Source organism: Lontra canadensis, unplaced genomic scaffold (genome assembly GCF_010015895.1).
Source record: "Lontra canadensis isolate GAN:19392208 unplaced genomic scaffold, GSC_riverotter_1.0 scaffold662, whole genome shotgun sequence".
Lineage (NCBI taxonomy): Eukaryota > Metazoa > Chordata > Mammalia > Carnivora > Mustelidae > Lontra > Lontra canadensis.
Genome location: NW_022631646.1, coordinates 19,767 through 32,371, shown reverse-complemented (window position 1 = coordinate 32,371; position 12,605 = coordinate 19,767). Strand labels below are relative to the sequence as shown.

At 35.4% G+C, this 12,605-nt stretch overlaps 2 protein-coding genes and 1 pseudogene across 2 annotated transcripts in view; 1 reads left to right on the top strand and 2 right to left on the bottom strand.

Moving 5' to 3' along the window:
- Nucleotides 1–4,516: 4,516 nt before the first annotated feature.
- LOC116863185 (olfactory receptor 6C3-like) lies at nt 4,517–5,455 on the bottom strand. The gene is given in 1 exon segment (XM_032850680.1): nt 4,517–5,455. A coding segment is annotated over 1 exon segment (939 nt).
- Nucleotides 5,456–7,440: 1,985 nt separating this feature from the next.
- Nucleotides 7,441–7,596, top strand: LOC116863187 (annotated as a pseudogene).
- Nucleotides 7,597–11,889: 4,293 nt separating this feature from the next.
- The window catches only part of LOC116863183 (olfactory receptor 6C3-like), a 6,426-nt gene continuing 5,710 nt past the window's right edge, over nt 11,890–12,605 (bottom strand). The window contains exon 2 of the mRNA XM_032850679.1: nt 11,890–12,180. Within this exon, the coding sequence (XP_032706570.1) occupies nt 11,890–12,180 (291 nt within the window). The remainder of the gene's footprint in view (nt 12,181–12,605) is intronic.

The window sequence follows — 12,605 nt, the reverse complement described above, 5'->3', positions numbered from 1 at the left end:
CCTTTTTGACAGAGTCTTTGTCTGGTTTGGAGATCAAGGAGATCCTGGTTACATAAAATGAGTTTGGTAGTTTTCCTTCTATTTCTATTTCTATTTCTTGGAACAGTTTCAGGAGAATAGGAATTAATTCTTTAAGTACTTGGTAGAATTCCCCTGGGAAGCTCTCTGGCCCTGGGCTCTTGCTTGTTGGGAGATTGTTGGTGACTACTTCAGTATCCTTAATGGTGATGGGTCTGTTCTGGTTTTCTATTTCTTCATGGTTCAGTTGTGGTAGTTTATATGTCTCTAGGAATGCATCCATTTCTTCCAGATTATAAAATCTGCTGGCGGGCGCCTGGGTGGCTCAGTGGGTTAAGCCGCTGCCTTCGGCTCAGGTCATGATCTCAGGGTCCTGGGATCGAGTCCCGCATCGGGCTCTCTGCTCAACAGGGAGCCTGCTTCCCTTCCTCTCTCTCTGCCTGCCTCTCTGCCTACTTGTGATCTCTGTCTGTCAAATAAATAAATAAAATCTTTAAAAAAAAAAAAATCTGCTGGCATATAGTTGCTCATAATATGTTCTTATAATTGTATTTCTTTGGTCTTGGTTGTGATCTCTCCTCTTTCATTCATGATTTTATTTACTTGAGTCCTCTCTCTCCTTTTTGAGAGCAAAATCTTTGGGTGCCATTGTAAATGGAATTCACTCCTTTTTGAGATGTCTGGCCAAGAGTTTATTAAACCTCATTAATTCTTTCAAAGAACCAGCTCCTAGTTTTGTTGATCTGTTATACTGTTCTTTTGGTTTCTATTTCATTGATTTCTGCTCTGATCTTTATGATTTCTGTTCTGCTGGGTTTAGATTTTCTTTGCTGTTCTTTCTTCAGCTCCTTTAGGTGTAGGGGTAAAAGGTTGAACAGAGTTTAAAACATACAATGTTGCTCTTTTCATCTGGTTATTGTGTCATGACGCACTATGAGCAGCAAAGTCTCCAAGTGACACCCTGTACTGGTGGTGTGGGAAGTCCTGAATGGGAATCAGTGCCAGTGTCAGAAGTTTCTGGAGATGGTGGAGCTGCAGATCAGCTTGAAGAACTACAACCCACAGAAGGACAAATGCTTCTCAGGCACATTCAGGTTCAAGTCCACTCATTTCAATAAACCCTAGTGCTAATTAAAAAAAAAAAAGAAATATAATATCCATATGAGGAACACTGGTATTGGTTTTATAACATAACTTTTTTCTGTGAATAATGAATTGAGTCAATAAAATCAGCTTCTCATGGAAAGCATAAAAGAGAAGTAATGACTCCTTTCAATTTTCTCTTTCTATCCACATTATTCCCATTCACTTCGTTCACTTTAATACCTGTCATTTGCAATCATTATTCTCTTTGCCCAGGATATCCATTTAATTATATTTTTTAATTTTACTTGGAATTCTTACTGCATTATTGCAAATGCTGTGAGCAGTCCTATATTTTATAGTCATATGGCCCTGGGTATACGTTTTTATAAAAGATTAATAATTCCAAACCTAAATGTCTACCTTTTTATCTGTTGCTCAAAATCTTATAAGGTGGTGATGGTCTATTCTAAAAATCCAAATGGCTAGTGCAAGCCTGCAATGTAGTTGCTTTCAAAGTCTTTTCAGAAATAACATCTGAATGATTTTCACTATAAGAATTAGGAAGAAATTATAAGAGACCCTTAATCTCAGGAAACAAACTGAGGTTTGCTGGGGAGTGGGGAGGGAGGCGTAGGGTGGCTGGGTGGTGGACATTGGGGGGGGGGTATGTGCTGTGGTGAGTGCTGTGAATTGTGTTAGACTGATGATTCACAGACCTGTACTCCTGAAGAAAATAATGCATTTTTTATATATATATAAAAAGCAACAGCAAAGGCAAAGAAGACACAGAATGTGGAGAGCTGGAAAAAAACTTGATCATTTGTTCCTGTAAAGCATCAAAAAGTACAATAGGTAAGAAAAAAAGAAGGAGGAAGATATTATATTTGTGAGTTTTCTATTCCTGCTTATAGTAAGCTGTTAATGTCCACATAATAGGTATTAAATATTGTTATTGGTTTTTCTTTTAGTTTACCTAGTTTGTGCATGAACTTAATTTGTCAAATATATCCAGTGTTTCCTAATGTAAGTTGATAAATTCCTGAAAAAGTCTTAGAAATCTAGACTGTGATCATTGATATAAATGCCTTCAAAATAGATCTGAGATAGTAATAGATATGGTGTGGTAACAGGTTAAATGGAGTGTAAGATGAATGAATGACCCACAATGCTGTTTGAGGGTAAAGGGAGTCTTGCTGGAGAGTCTTAGAGAGTATCATAATCCTATTCTCAAAAACCCTTCTTACTGGGGGCCTGGGTGGCTCAGTTGTTAAACATCTGCTTTCAGCTCAGGTCAAGATCCCAGGGTTCTGGGATTGAGCCCCATATCAGGCTCCCTGCCTGGCAGGAAGCCTGCTTCTGTCTCTTCCACTCCTACTGCTTGTGTTCCCTTTCTCACTGTCTCTCTCTCTGTCAAATAAATACATAAATATTTATTTTAAAAAAGCAACATTCTTACTGAGGAAATAGTGTGACTATTTTTTTTTAAAGATTTTATTTATTTGACAGACGGAGATCACAGAGAAGCAGGCAGAGAGAGAGGAGGAAGCAGGCTCCCTGCTGAGCAGAGAGCCCAACGCAGGGCTCCATCCCAGGACCCTGGGATCATGACCTGAGCTGAAGGCAGAGGCTTCACTGAGCCACCCAGGCGCTCCTATGTGGCTTTTTTAAAAAAAAATATGTGGTAATGAACGAGAAATAAAATATAGGCGAAAATTGAGATAACAGCCAAAGCAAACAAGGTTTGTCTTATGCATGTGACTTAGGGTTAAAAAGAAATCAACGTTAAGCAATTATTGAGAAACTGACACTAATTGTACTAAGGTAGGAAAACTGTTATTTTCTTTGATGATGATAACATTACCTGGCCGATAGACTTCTCATGTTTAAGTTTCTTCATTGATCAAATTAAATTTAAATTTCATGTTTTTCTCCCCACTGGAATCTAAGTTAGAACAAGAATCCTCCTTCTTCATCACTCTATCCCCAAAGCCTGCCGTAAGTAAGAAAAGCCTGAATGAGCTCATTAAACATTACAAAGTCTTTTTAATATAACAATCCTAATATTGAACAGGAGCTTTTTTTTAAAGATTTTTTTATTTGATAGACAGAGATCACAAGTAGGCAGAGGCAGGCAGAGAGAGAGGGAGAAGCAGGCTCCCTGCTGAGCAGAGAGCGGGATGCAGGGCTCTGATCCCAGGACTCTGGGATCATGACCTGAGCCAAAGGCAGAGGCTTTAACCCACTGAGCCACTCTGGCACCCCAAGAACATGAGCTTTTATTCATAAACTATTACAAGTGAACGTCAGGGTGAAGATGAAAGTAACCCAACTAGTCTGGGTTTTGAGATGAAAGGAAAGTGATTGAAATGCCAGTTCTGAAAGCTGCAATCTCTGTACATTGAACTTTCAACCTCAATTTCATCATGTTCATTCACCTATAAACTGGAAGTAATAATGTTCACTTTCTAAGAAGTTTTGTAAAATAAATACTGCATGTGATTTGCTTAATACAGAGTAGAGCATGTAGAATATTATCAATAGATGTTTTTTCTCTTCCGTACCTCCCAAAACCCTAAAGTCCATTCTAGATGCCACAAATAAAGCTCAGTTCTCCAGAAAGGTGAACTTCCAGTGGTTTATCATAGTTTCATCCGTTTTATATGTCTGGTGTGTTTTTACATTGTCTGTTCTTTGCCTATTTTTTAATTTTTGGAGGCATTTCATCTGCCTAAGGAAAAATACTTCTGACTAAGAGAGATTAGTCATTAATAGCACCCCAAAAAGTTGTTGGAAGGATTAAGTGAGTCAATACAAAGAAAACAATAGCTCTAGAGGGTAGGAATTGCTGAAAATTTTTATGTTATCTTCTACCCCCTTCTACCTCCTTTCTCTTCCTCCTCATTAACATCATAATTATTATAAATGGTATAAATATTTTTTAGTATGTATGAGTCTCTAATCTTTTAATATTTTGAAGTACATATTTGTATTTTATTCCCAGTCCTCTGGTGATTGTGTTTACTTGATTTCATGGAAATGACAAAGAGAATCAGAGTTTTCTAATAACATTCATTTCTATTACTGGGTAAGAATGAAAAGTTCAGAAATCCACATCTATCCTGACACTCTTTCCATCAAACTAAATGCCCAGTGTCTCTTCAAAGGCAAACCACTACCATTCAAAATCACAATCATTAACACAGATGTTTTACTGCATTGAACCCAGAATTTACAGAAAATTCTGAAACAATATTCAGTTCATCAAATGTATTGAGGTCAAGGATTGGGAAACTTTAATATGGGAGTGGAAAAACGGGGAAAATACATAACTCTAGTAAAGGAAAGGGAGTTTTGAGAAAGTGTGAATAATAATATTTACAAGAATGTCATCCTTTTAATGCTCCTTATACTTTCATTTACTGGAGAAAAACATAACTTTTTGGATAGTGTCTTTAAAGGCTTGCTTTACTTGCTGGTTCCTGAGGGTGTAAATAAATGGATTCATCATAGGAGCTACAGAAGTATTCAGAATAGCCACTCCTTTGATCAATGATGTCTTTTCTTTTGCAGAAGGGTTGGCATACATGAATATGCAGCTTCCATAAGAGATGGAAATGACAATCATGTGTGAGGAACATGTAGAAAATGCCTTTTTTCTCTGACTGGCAGAGGGCAGGTTCAGAATTGTTCTAATGATGAACATGTAGGACAAAATTATTAATGCCAAAGTGAAAAGCAGAATCACCATGGCAGAGTAAAAACCGATCACTTCTAAGAGCCATGTGTCTGAGCAGGATAATTGCAAGAGGGGAAAATAATCACAAGCAAAGTGATCAATGACATTGGAACCACGGTAATCTAACTGGAGAAAAAGAATAACTGGTGGGAAGATATTTAAGAATCCTGCCAGCCAAGCACAAAAGACAAGTAAAATGCAGACTCTTTTGTTCATGATGGTTGTATAATGCAAGGGTTTTCAGATGGCAACATAGCGGTCATAGGACATGGCAGTTAGAAGGTAAAACTCAGTTATACCCATGAAGATGAAGAAAAACAACTGAGCTGTACAATTATTGTATGAGATCGTCTTGTCTCTGGTAATAATTGTGCCCAGAAATCTAGGAATACAGACAGTTGTAAAGGATACTTCTAATACAGAGAAGTTCCTGAGGAAGAAATACATGGGGGTCTGTAGATGGGAGTCAACCAAGGTAAGAGTGATGATGGTCAAATTACCAGTGACACTTAATATATATGTGATAATTAAAAAGAGAAAAATCATAATCTGAAGCTCTGGGTCATCTGATAGCCCTAGAAGAATGAATTCTGTGGGTACTGTGCAGTTTCTCATTGCCGATCCTTTCTTTCCCCCTTTAGAACGGAAACTGTATGTTCCCCTATAGGACATAGAGGACATCTTATAGCCCTAGAAGAATGAATTCTGTGGGTACTGTGAGGTTTTTCATTGCTGATCCTTTCTTTCCCACTAGAACGGAAACTGTATGTTCCCCTATAGGACATAAAAAGTTAAAACAGGATTGAAGTTAGAGTACAGAATCTTAAATATATCCACAGTGATGAATAATCTATGAAACCCAAAAACAAATGTTTTCCTTCAGCAACTCTCCAATTTCTACTCGACCTCACGTTCAAGTAATACATATTATTTGAAGTTAAATACTGATTTCTTTTTGTTGAAAATGCACTGTCATGGGCCATGGATAAAAAAATCTTATTCTAACATTTAAGCAGAAGCTCCTTATTTTAATGTTTTTAAAAAATAATATTCTAATTATTCTTGAAAATATTTAGCTTCTTTTATAAAAAAACATGAAAATATTCTAATTGATATTTTTCTTTTCCTCAATATTATAAAAACTAGTCTGGATTATGGATAATCTAAATACAGGGTTTCAAATCTCACAGGGGTTATTTGGGCCCACCTCCATATTTCATATTTGGAGACCTACATAGTTTAGGAAACTTCCACAAGTTTACACAATTAGTCACCATAGTAATCATCTCACTGTACAACGTGCAAGTTTTTCCATGGGAATGTTGGCATTCCCTCATAAATTACTTTCTTAAGAGTTTAAGAGTTTGGTTGATGCTATCACACTCTTATCATTTTTTTTTTGCTTTATTGCTAAAAAGATCTAATGGACAAGAAGGTAACCTTCCATTAGTAAATTAAATAGTTGCCTAGAGTAGTTGAAATCATTCAATGCATAATCCTTTTTTTTTTTCCTTTTTCTTTTTTTTTTTTTTGTTATAGAATACTGCTATGGAAAATGAACAAGTGGATGGTCAAAATAACATCAACTGGGAAGCAGATATTCTTTCCAATTTTAAATATAATCCTGTGTATGTGACAGAGTACATTTTTAAATTTGGTAAAAATGAACAATCCAAGATTTATTTCTGTGTTCCTGCTTTAGGATTTTATTAATAGTCTCTTGGTAGTAAGCAATTATTTAATTTTTAATATTGAAATGGTTGTAAATCCACAAACATATATGCAAACATGATCTTTAAAACATTTAAAATGAAGATTCCATATATTATATTGAAGAATAAAAAATTTACTTACTTCCTGATTCTTCTTGATGACCTAGTCTCAAATTTTAACAACTGATTTGCTTAAACATTTACACAATTTCAGAGCGGGTAAATCAAATTAGCAAAATATTTGGTTTCTACTGTGCTCTCCAAACAAGTATGTTGATTTAACTTTTTCATGGTTCTTAGGGATTATAATTCTCTTTGACTCACAATATCCTTCATTCTTGATATTATAAAATGCTGACAACATTTTATTATAATTCAACTCATTCTTGCTTTTCATCTCTCTCTCAAACTCTACATACAATTCAGTTACACCTAGGTTGCCTAGTACTTTCCCATTTGCCTCTGTTCATATAATACAAAGCACTATTTATTCAATCATTTTTCTTTCTATTCATGCAAACATTTAAAATCAATATTTTGTAATTCTATGATTATATGCCTATAAAACCTAAGTAATATTTTCCTTAAGTTCATGGACTATTATATTTTCCTGCAAACACTGTTTTGAGAAACAAAAATATGGAATGTTCTTCATGTCTGCCATACAAATGGAACTGGACTTATTTTATCTGTGTCTTTTTGTTGGTCCGGGGTAATTCATTAGGTAAATAGAGTGCCAAGGAGAAGAATCCTTAAAGACAGAGGTGAATCATTTTTATAAATATTGATTAAGAAGTACAAACAGCAAAATGACTCAGGTAAATGGGTAAATATACAAACGACAAGATCCTAAATATGTGAAAGCTTGCTTTAGAATTTCACTCTTCTATTGCTTCTCGGCCTTTTGGCTAAGATCAAGTGTAGAATTTCACTCTTCTGTGATTGCATAAGGAACCCACATTTTTCTTCCAGAAACTGGACTTGTCTTTAGTAGAATTAGTGTGCTGATATCTTTTGAATTTTGGCTATCTAGAGAAGAATTCTTTATCAGGATGAAATGGTGGAACACACTGCTGTGAATTTCTAGTATGACTGATTGTCTTCTGAAATGGACAACCTCTTAAAGACCGATGAGGAGGTTTATACCTACATCAACCCTTTGAATTTAGGGAAGCCATTCCCAAGCCCCTCCCTAATGTGGCTTTTGTTGCCTTTTGACTACTTTCTTCGCTGTGTTATTTACTTCCATTAAACAGTTATTTATATTTGTGCATATGACATCTTCTCATATTGAGAATATTTGTGAATCAATAAAATAAATATCTGGAAAGCTGGCATTGGATATTTTGACTTGTTTATTTCCAGAATTCCTTCAATGAAAGACGTCATTTTTATTACCTGAAGGGTAATATAGTATAGAGATATAGGAGCGCCTCAATGGCTCAGTGGCTTGGGCCTCTGCCTTTGGCTTAGGTCATTGTCTCAGGGTCCTTGGATTGAGCCCCACATCAGTCTCTCTGCTCAGCAGGGAGACTGCTTCCCCCTCTCTCTCTGCCTGCCTCTCTGCCTACTTGTGATCTCTCTCTCTGTGTCAAATAAATAAATAAGAAGAAATACATATGAATACCATATGTACACATATGTGTAATATAAATTTATATTTAACAATTTATCTTTATTTTCTTCACAGTTATAAATGTGGGCATAAAACATGTGTGCATTTAATACAGTAGTGCAGTAGTAGTGCAGCTTATCACTATTTGTGGGAGGCAGGATGCAGATTATTTACAAGATTGAAAGATGAGAGTATTTGAAAGTGGGACAAAAGAAAGAAGTGGGAAGGATGAACAAACCACTGACTCACACATAGGAAAATACGTAGATGCTCAGATGTGTTGAATTTATAACTGCTACACATTGAAATAAGCACTGAAAATATTTATTCAAGATATTTCAGTGGAGATGGTGAAACTGATTCTCTACTTGTGAAAATTCTATTCCTTTGCCTTTAGTTTTGTATTCAAATAGCAATTTTTTTTATATTTTACTCAGAGCTTTTATTGATTACCAGGCACTGACCATAAAATTATCTCATTTTTTCAAACAGGCAGACAATACAAAACCATCTGAGGTCAATGCTATTATTATTCAGGAAAAGAAAGATTCTGAGGCAGAAAGAATTTAAAGTGTCTGGTATTCACCATTTGTGTGTTTCTGAGCAACACAATCTTTAGTGTCTCACAGGGAAAGGGAATGAATTTCTATCTCACAAAGCACTGCACTTCATGAAATATCCTATTAGACATGTTTCTTCTCCGTATCTTTTCTCAAACTCCTCGATACTGGATTGTCTTTCTCCTCCTCGATCAATTACCCTCTCTCTCTCTAACTTTCTACCCTTACTGTTTTAATCCTAGTTCCTAATAGCTGTCTATTTTCTTTTCTTTCTTTTCTCTAGCCCTCAGAATAATTTACTTTTAATGAAGACGGATTACACCTGTTACCCTCCTATCCACAAACTAGTAGGCATCTGCTTTTTAATAATGTGTCAATTACCTCCATGTATTCTGAGGTTGATAAGTGACTATGTTTTAAGTCAATGAAACATCGTTCAAGCTACAGGTTTCACTCTCCTCAGAGAGTGGAAGATGGATTTTAATTACAAATAATGGTTTGCTGTAACATGTTCTAAATCAAATATGAAATTTGTTAAATCAAATGGTTAAGGGATCCAATTCTTTTAAGACTTTCTCTAAAACCTGAACTGGAATCCTATTACTTGTTACTTCCAGTATGTATTACTAATCATTTTCAGTGATATACTATCATGCTCTTGTGGAGGTAAGCCCCTCCACTAGATGTTTGGTTGGCCTCGTACTTACTGACTACCATCATTTAATTGAGCTATTATTCTATAAGTTGAATTTTTAGTCTCAGAAGTCTGTTGATTGACAGATGATGTTGGACCTGATAAGTTACTAGGTGTAACCCATATAGTTAAGAGAATCTTTTTTGTGTGTGAAAAAAAAATAAGGGTTTTCATCATGGAAGTTCCTACCGTTAGAAATTTCTAATGCAAACCTTAACAAGAACTGTTCTCAATAACTTCATGAAAAATCAATACACATCAAATAAACTGATTTTTGCATAGTTGTCAAAAGCCCTAATGTAAAATAAAAGAGGAAAATGAACACCAAATGCCTTAGAAAATATTCAATTAATTATTCCTTTGTCATACAAAATATTGAGTTTTGATAAAATGCACATTTTATATGATCACTGTTTTAAAAGCTAACTCAGTGTTATGTACATTATTACATGTGTTTATATTGGGTAAAATATTGTCAGAACACTACGGCATTGGAACATTTTTAAATTATTCAAATGTATTTATGTATTCAAAAAATGTTTATCGAATGCCCACTACCTGGCAGATGCCGGTTCTAAGGGAAGAGTATTAGTGATTCTGGTAAAAGTCTAACAACTGCATCTCAGGGGGTGGATGTGAGGGGCTGATATGTAGAGCTGATCCTAAGATGTGAAGTCTCTCACATGGCAGGTTTCAAGCTACTGATGTGGGCTTTCTGAATGCAGAATTGAGAAGACACAGCACAACCAGCTTTTTGGAAGTGTCTAGGCAGGCCCTGCACCCTGCTGCGGTGACCACAGCATTTTGTCTACAAAGGGGACAGAGATCTCTGCTCTCCTCTGAGTGAGGGATGTGAGAGAAAGCAGACAATAAGCAATAAACATGATTGATTCCTAAATTATAGGGTCTTTTATAAATTAGTAAATATTTTGTAAAGGAAGAGAAAACTGAAAAGCCTTGAAAGTGGGGGGCTACTATAATTTTATGTAGAGAAATTGGGGGAGGCCTTATTGAGGTGACATGCAGCTATCTGGGAGAGGAGTGTGTCTGGTTTAAGAACTATCTAGTGTAAATGCACTAAGGCTTTAAGAGGAAACATCATGTGATTTGCTAAGAAAGATTTATTTTTTTCTTCCTTTCCAATATTAGTAAATGTATTGGTGCTTGTCCTACTAGTCTCCTGGATAGAATATCCAGTATAGTATTGAATAAACACAGTGATAGTGAGCTTGTAACTGAATTTTGTTAAAATGATTTTTCTATGAACAAAGTATACCATGAAACAAATAAGGTTTTGCATCATTTGCACTTAAATGAATTGTGTGTGTGTAAGCTATTATATCGAAAGAGCCAGAAAAGGTATGAGAAACTTAAAATCTTAGGTGTTGATTATCAAGAAGAGCAGTTTAAAGTCAAGCATTTAAGTACACTACTAAGGGGCGCTAGGTGGCTCAGTGGGTTAAGCCTCTGCCTTCAGCTCAGGTCTGGATTTCAGGGTCCTGGGATGGAGCCCCGCATCGGGCTCTCTGCTTAGCAGGGAGCCTGTTTCCCGACCCCCTCTCTCTGCCTGCCTCTCTGCCTACTTGTGACTTTTCTGTCAAATAAATAAATAAAATCTTTAAAAAAATTAATACACTACTAAGAAACAGTAAATGTACTCATATCTGGTACCTAGGAATATTAATGTCTTCAGGCTTTTTTAAAGGACTGATAGAGTTTATGTTAATTATCGGAGTTGCTAGAAATAAGGGCTACTTCATGTTTCCCATAAATAAGTGTGACTTCATAATTGCATTTTAAATTGGTAAATTATATGGCACAGAAAATTTTAAACTGGGTACTTGAAAAATACTTTGAGACTTCTCAAAAAGAGTAAATATATCACTTTCTTAGTAATAGTTTTTTACATAGTTACTAAGTATGCTATCATATGGAGAGGATAGTACATGTAATATTCCAATAAGACTAAGTTATTTACAGTTTTTGTAGAGTAAAATAATAATAATGTTAAACATGACAATATTTTCTGAATTCCTTCAAAGAATGTTTCTTGATGAAATCATAAAACAATTTTAACTCGTTGATCTTACAGTGTCTTTTTGTCTTTCTTTGATTTTCTAAGTTTCATTGTGAAAAAATTGGTATTTAAAAATATTTAGAAGAAGGAAATGAGGTCAGTCTCATAGTTAGAGAGTGAAAAGACTATCTCAAAGGAAAGGAAATGCATGAGAAAGTGATTGGAATTTAAGTGGAAATATATATATATAATATATATATGAGACTATATATATATATATATATATATCAGTATTTCTCAAATATCTTCAGTATACTGCTGGCAATAGAAATACAAGCAATGAAACAAAACTCTATAGTTAGATTATGTGGATATTCATAGACTTTTGCAGGGCCCTGTTTCCTATTTATTTGTTCTTGACTATGTCTCTAATTTATGACAACATTTTTTTTTATTTGCTTGAGAAAAATACAATCTTCCTTGCCCTGTCCATGAAGGCTTGCTTGACTTGGTGGTTCCTTATGCTGTAAATAAAGGGGTTCAGCATGGGGGCTACTGAGGTGTTTAGCACAGCAACACCCTTGCTCAGAGACACTCTGTCTTTTGCTGCTGGATTAATGTACATGAAAATGCAGCTGCCATAAGAGATGGAGATGGCAATCATGTGGGATGAACAGGTAGAAAAGGCCTTTGTCCTCTGACTAGCAGAAGAAATCCTCAAAATTGTTCTGATGATATATATGTAGGACAGAATTATTAATGCCAAAGTGAACAGTAAATGCAGCGCAGGAAAAACCCACTGTCTCTAGGAATTTTGTGTCTGAACAAGAAAGGTGTAGTAAGGGGAAATAATCATAGGTAAAATGGTCTATAACATTGGACTTACAGTAATCAAGCTGTATGAACAGCGTGAGTGCAGGGAATATGATTAAGAATGAAATCAGCCATGAAGAGAAGACAAGGAGTATGCAGACTCTGGGATTCATTAAATGGTCATGTAATGCAGAGGTTTGCAGATGGCAATGTAACGGTCATGGGACATGGCAGCCAGAAGGTAAAATTCAGTGACTCCCAACAGAATGAAAAAACAAAACAAAACAAAACAAACAAACAAAAAAACAAAAAAAAAAAAAACAACTGAGCCATGCAATCATTAAAGGAAATGGT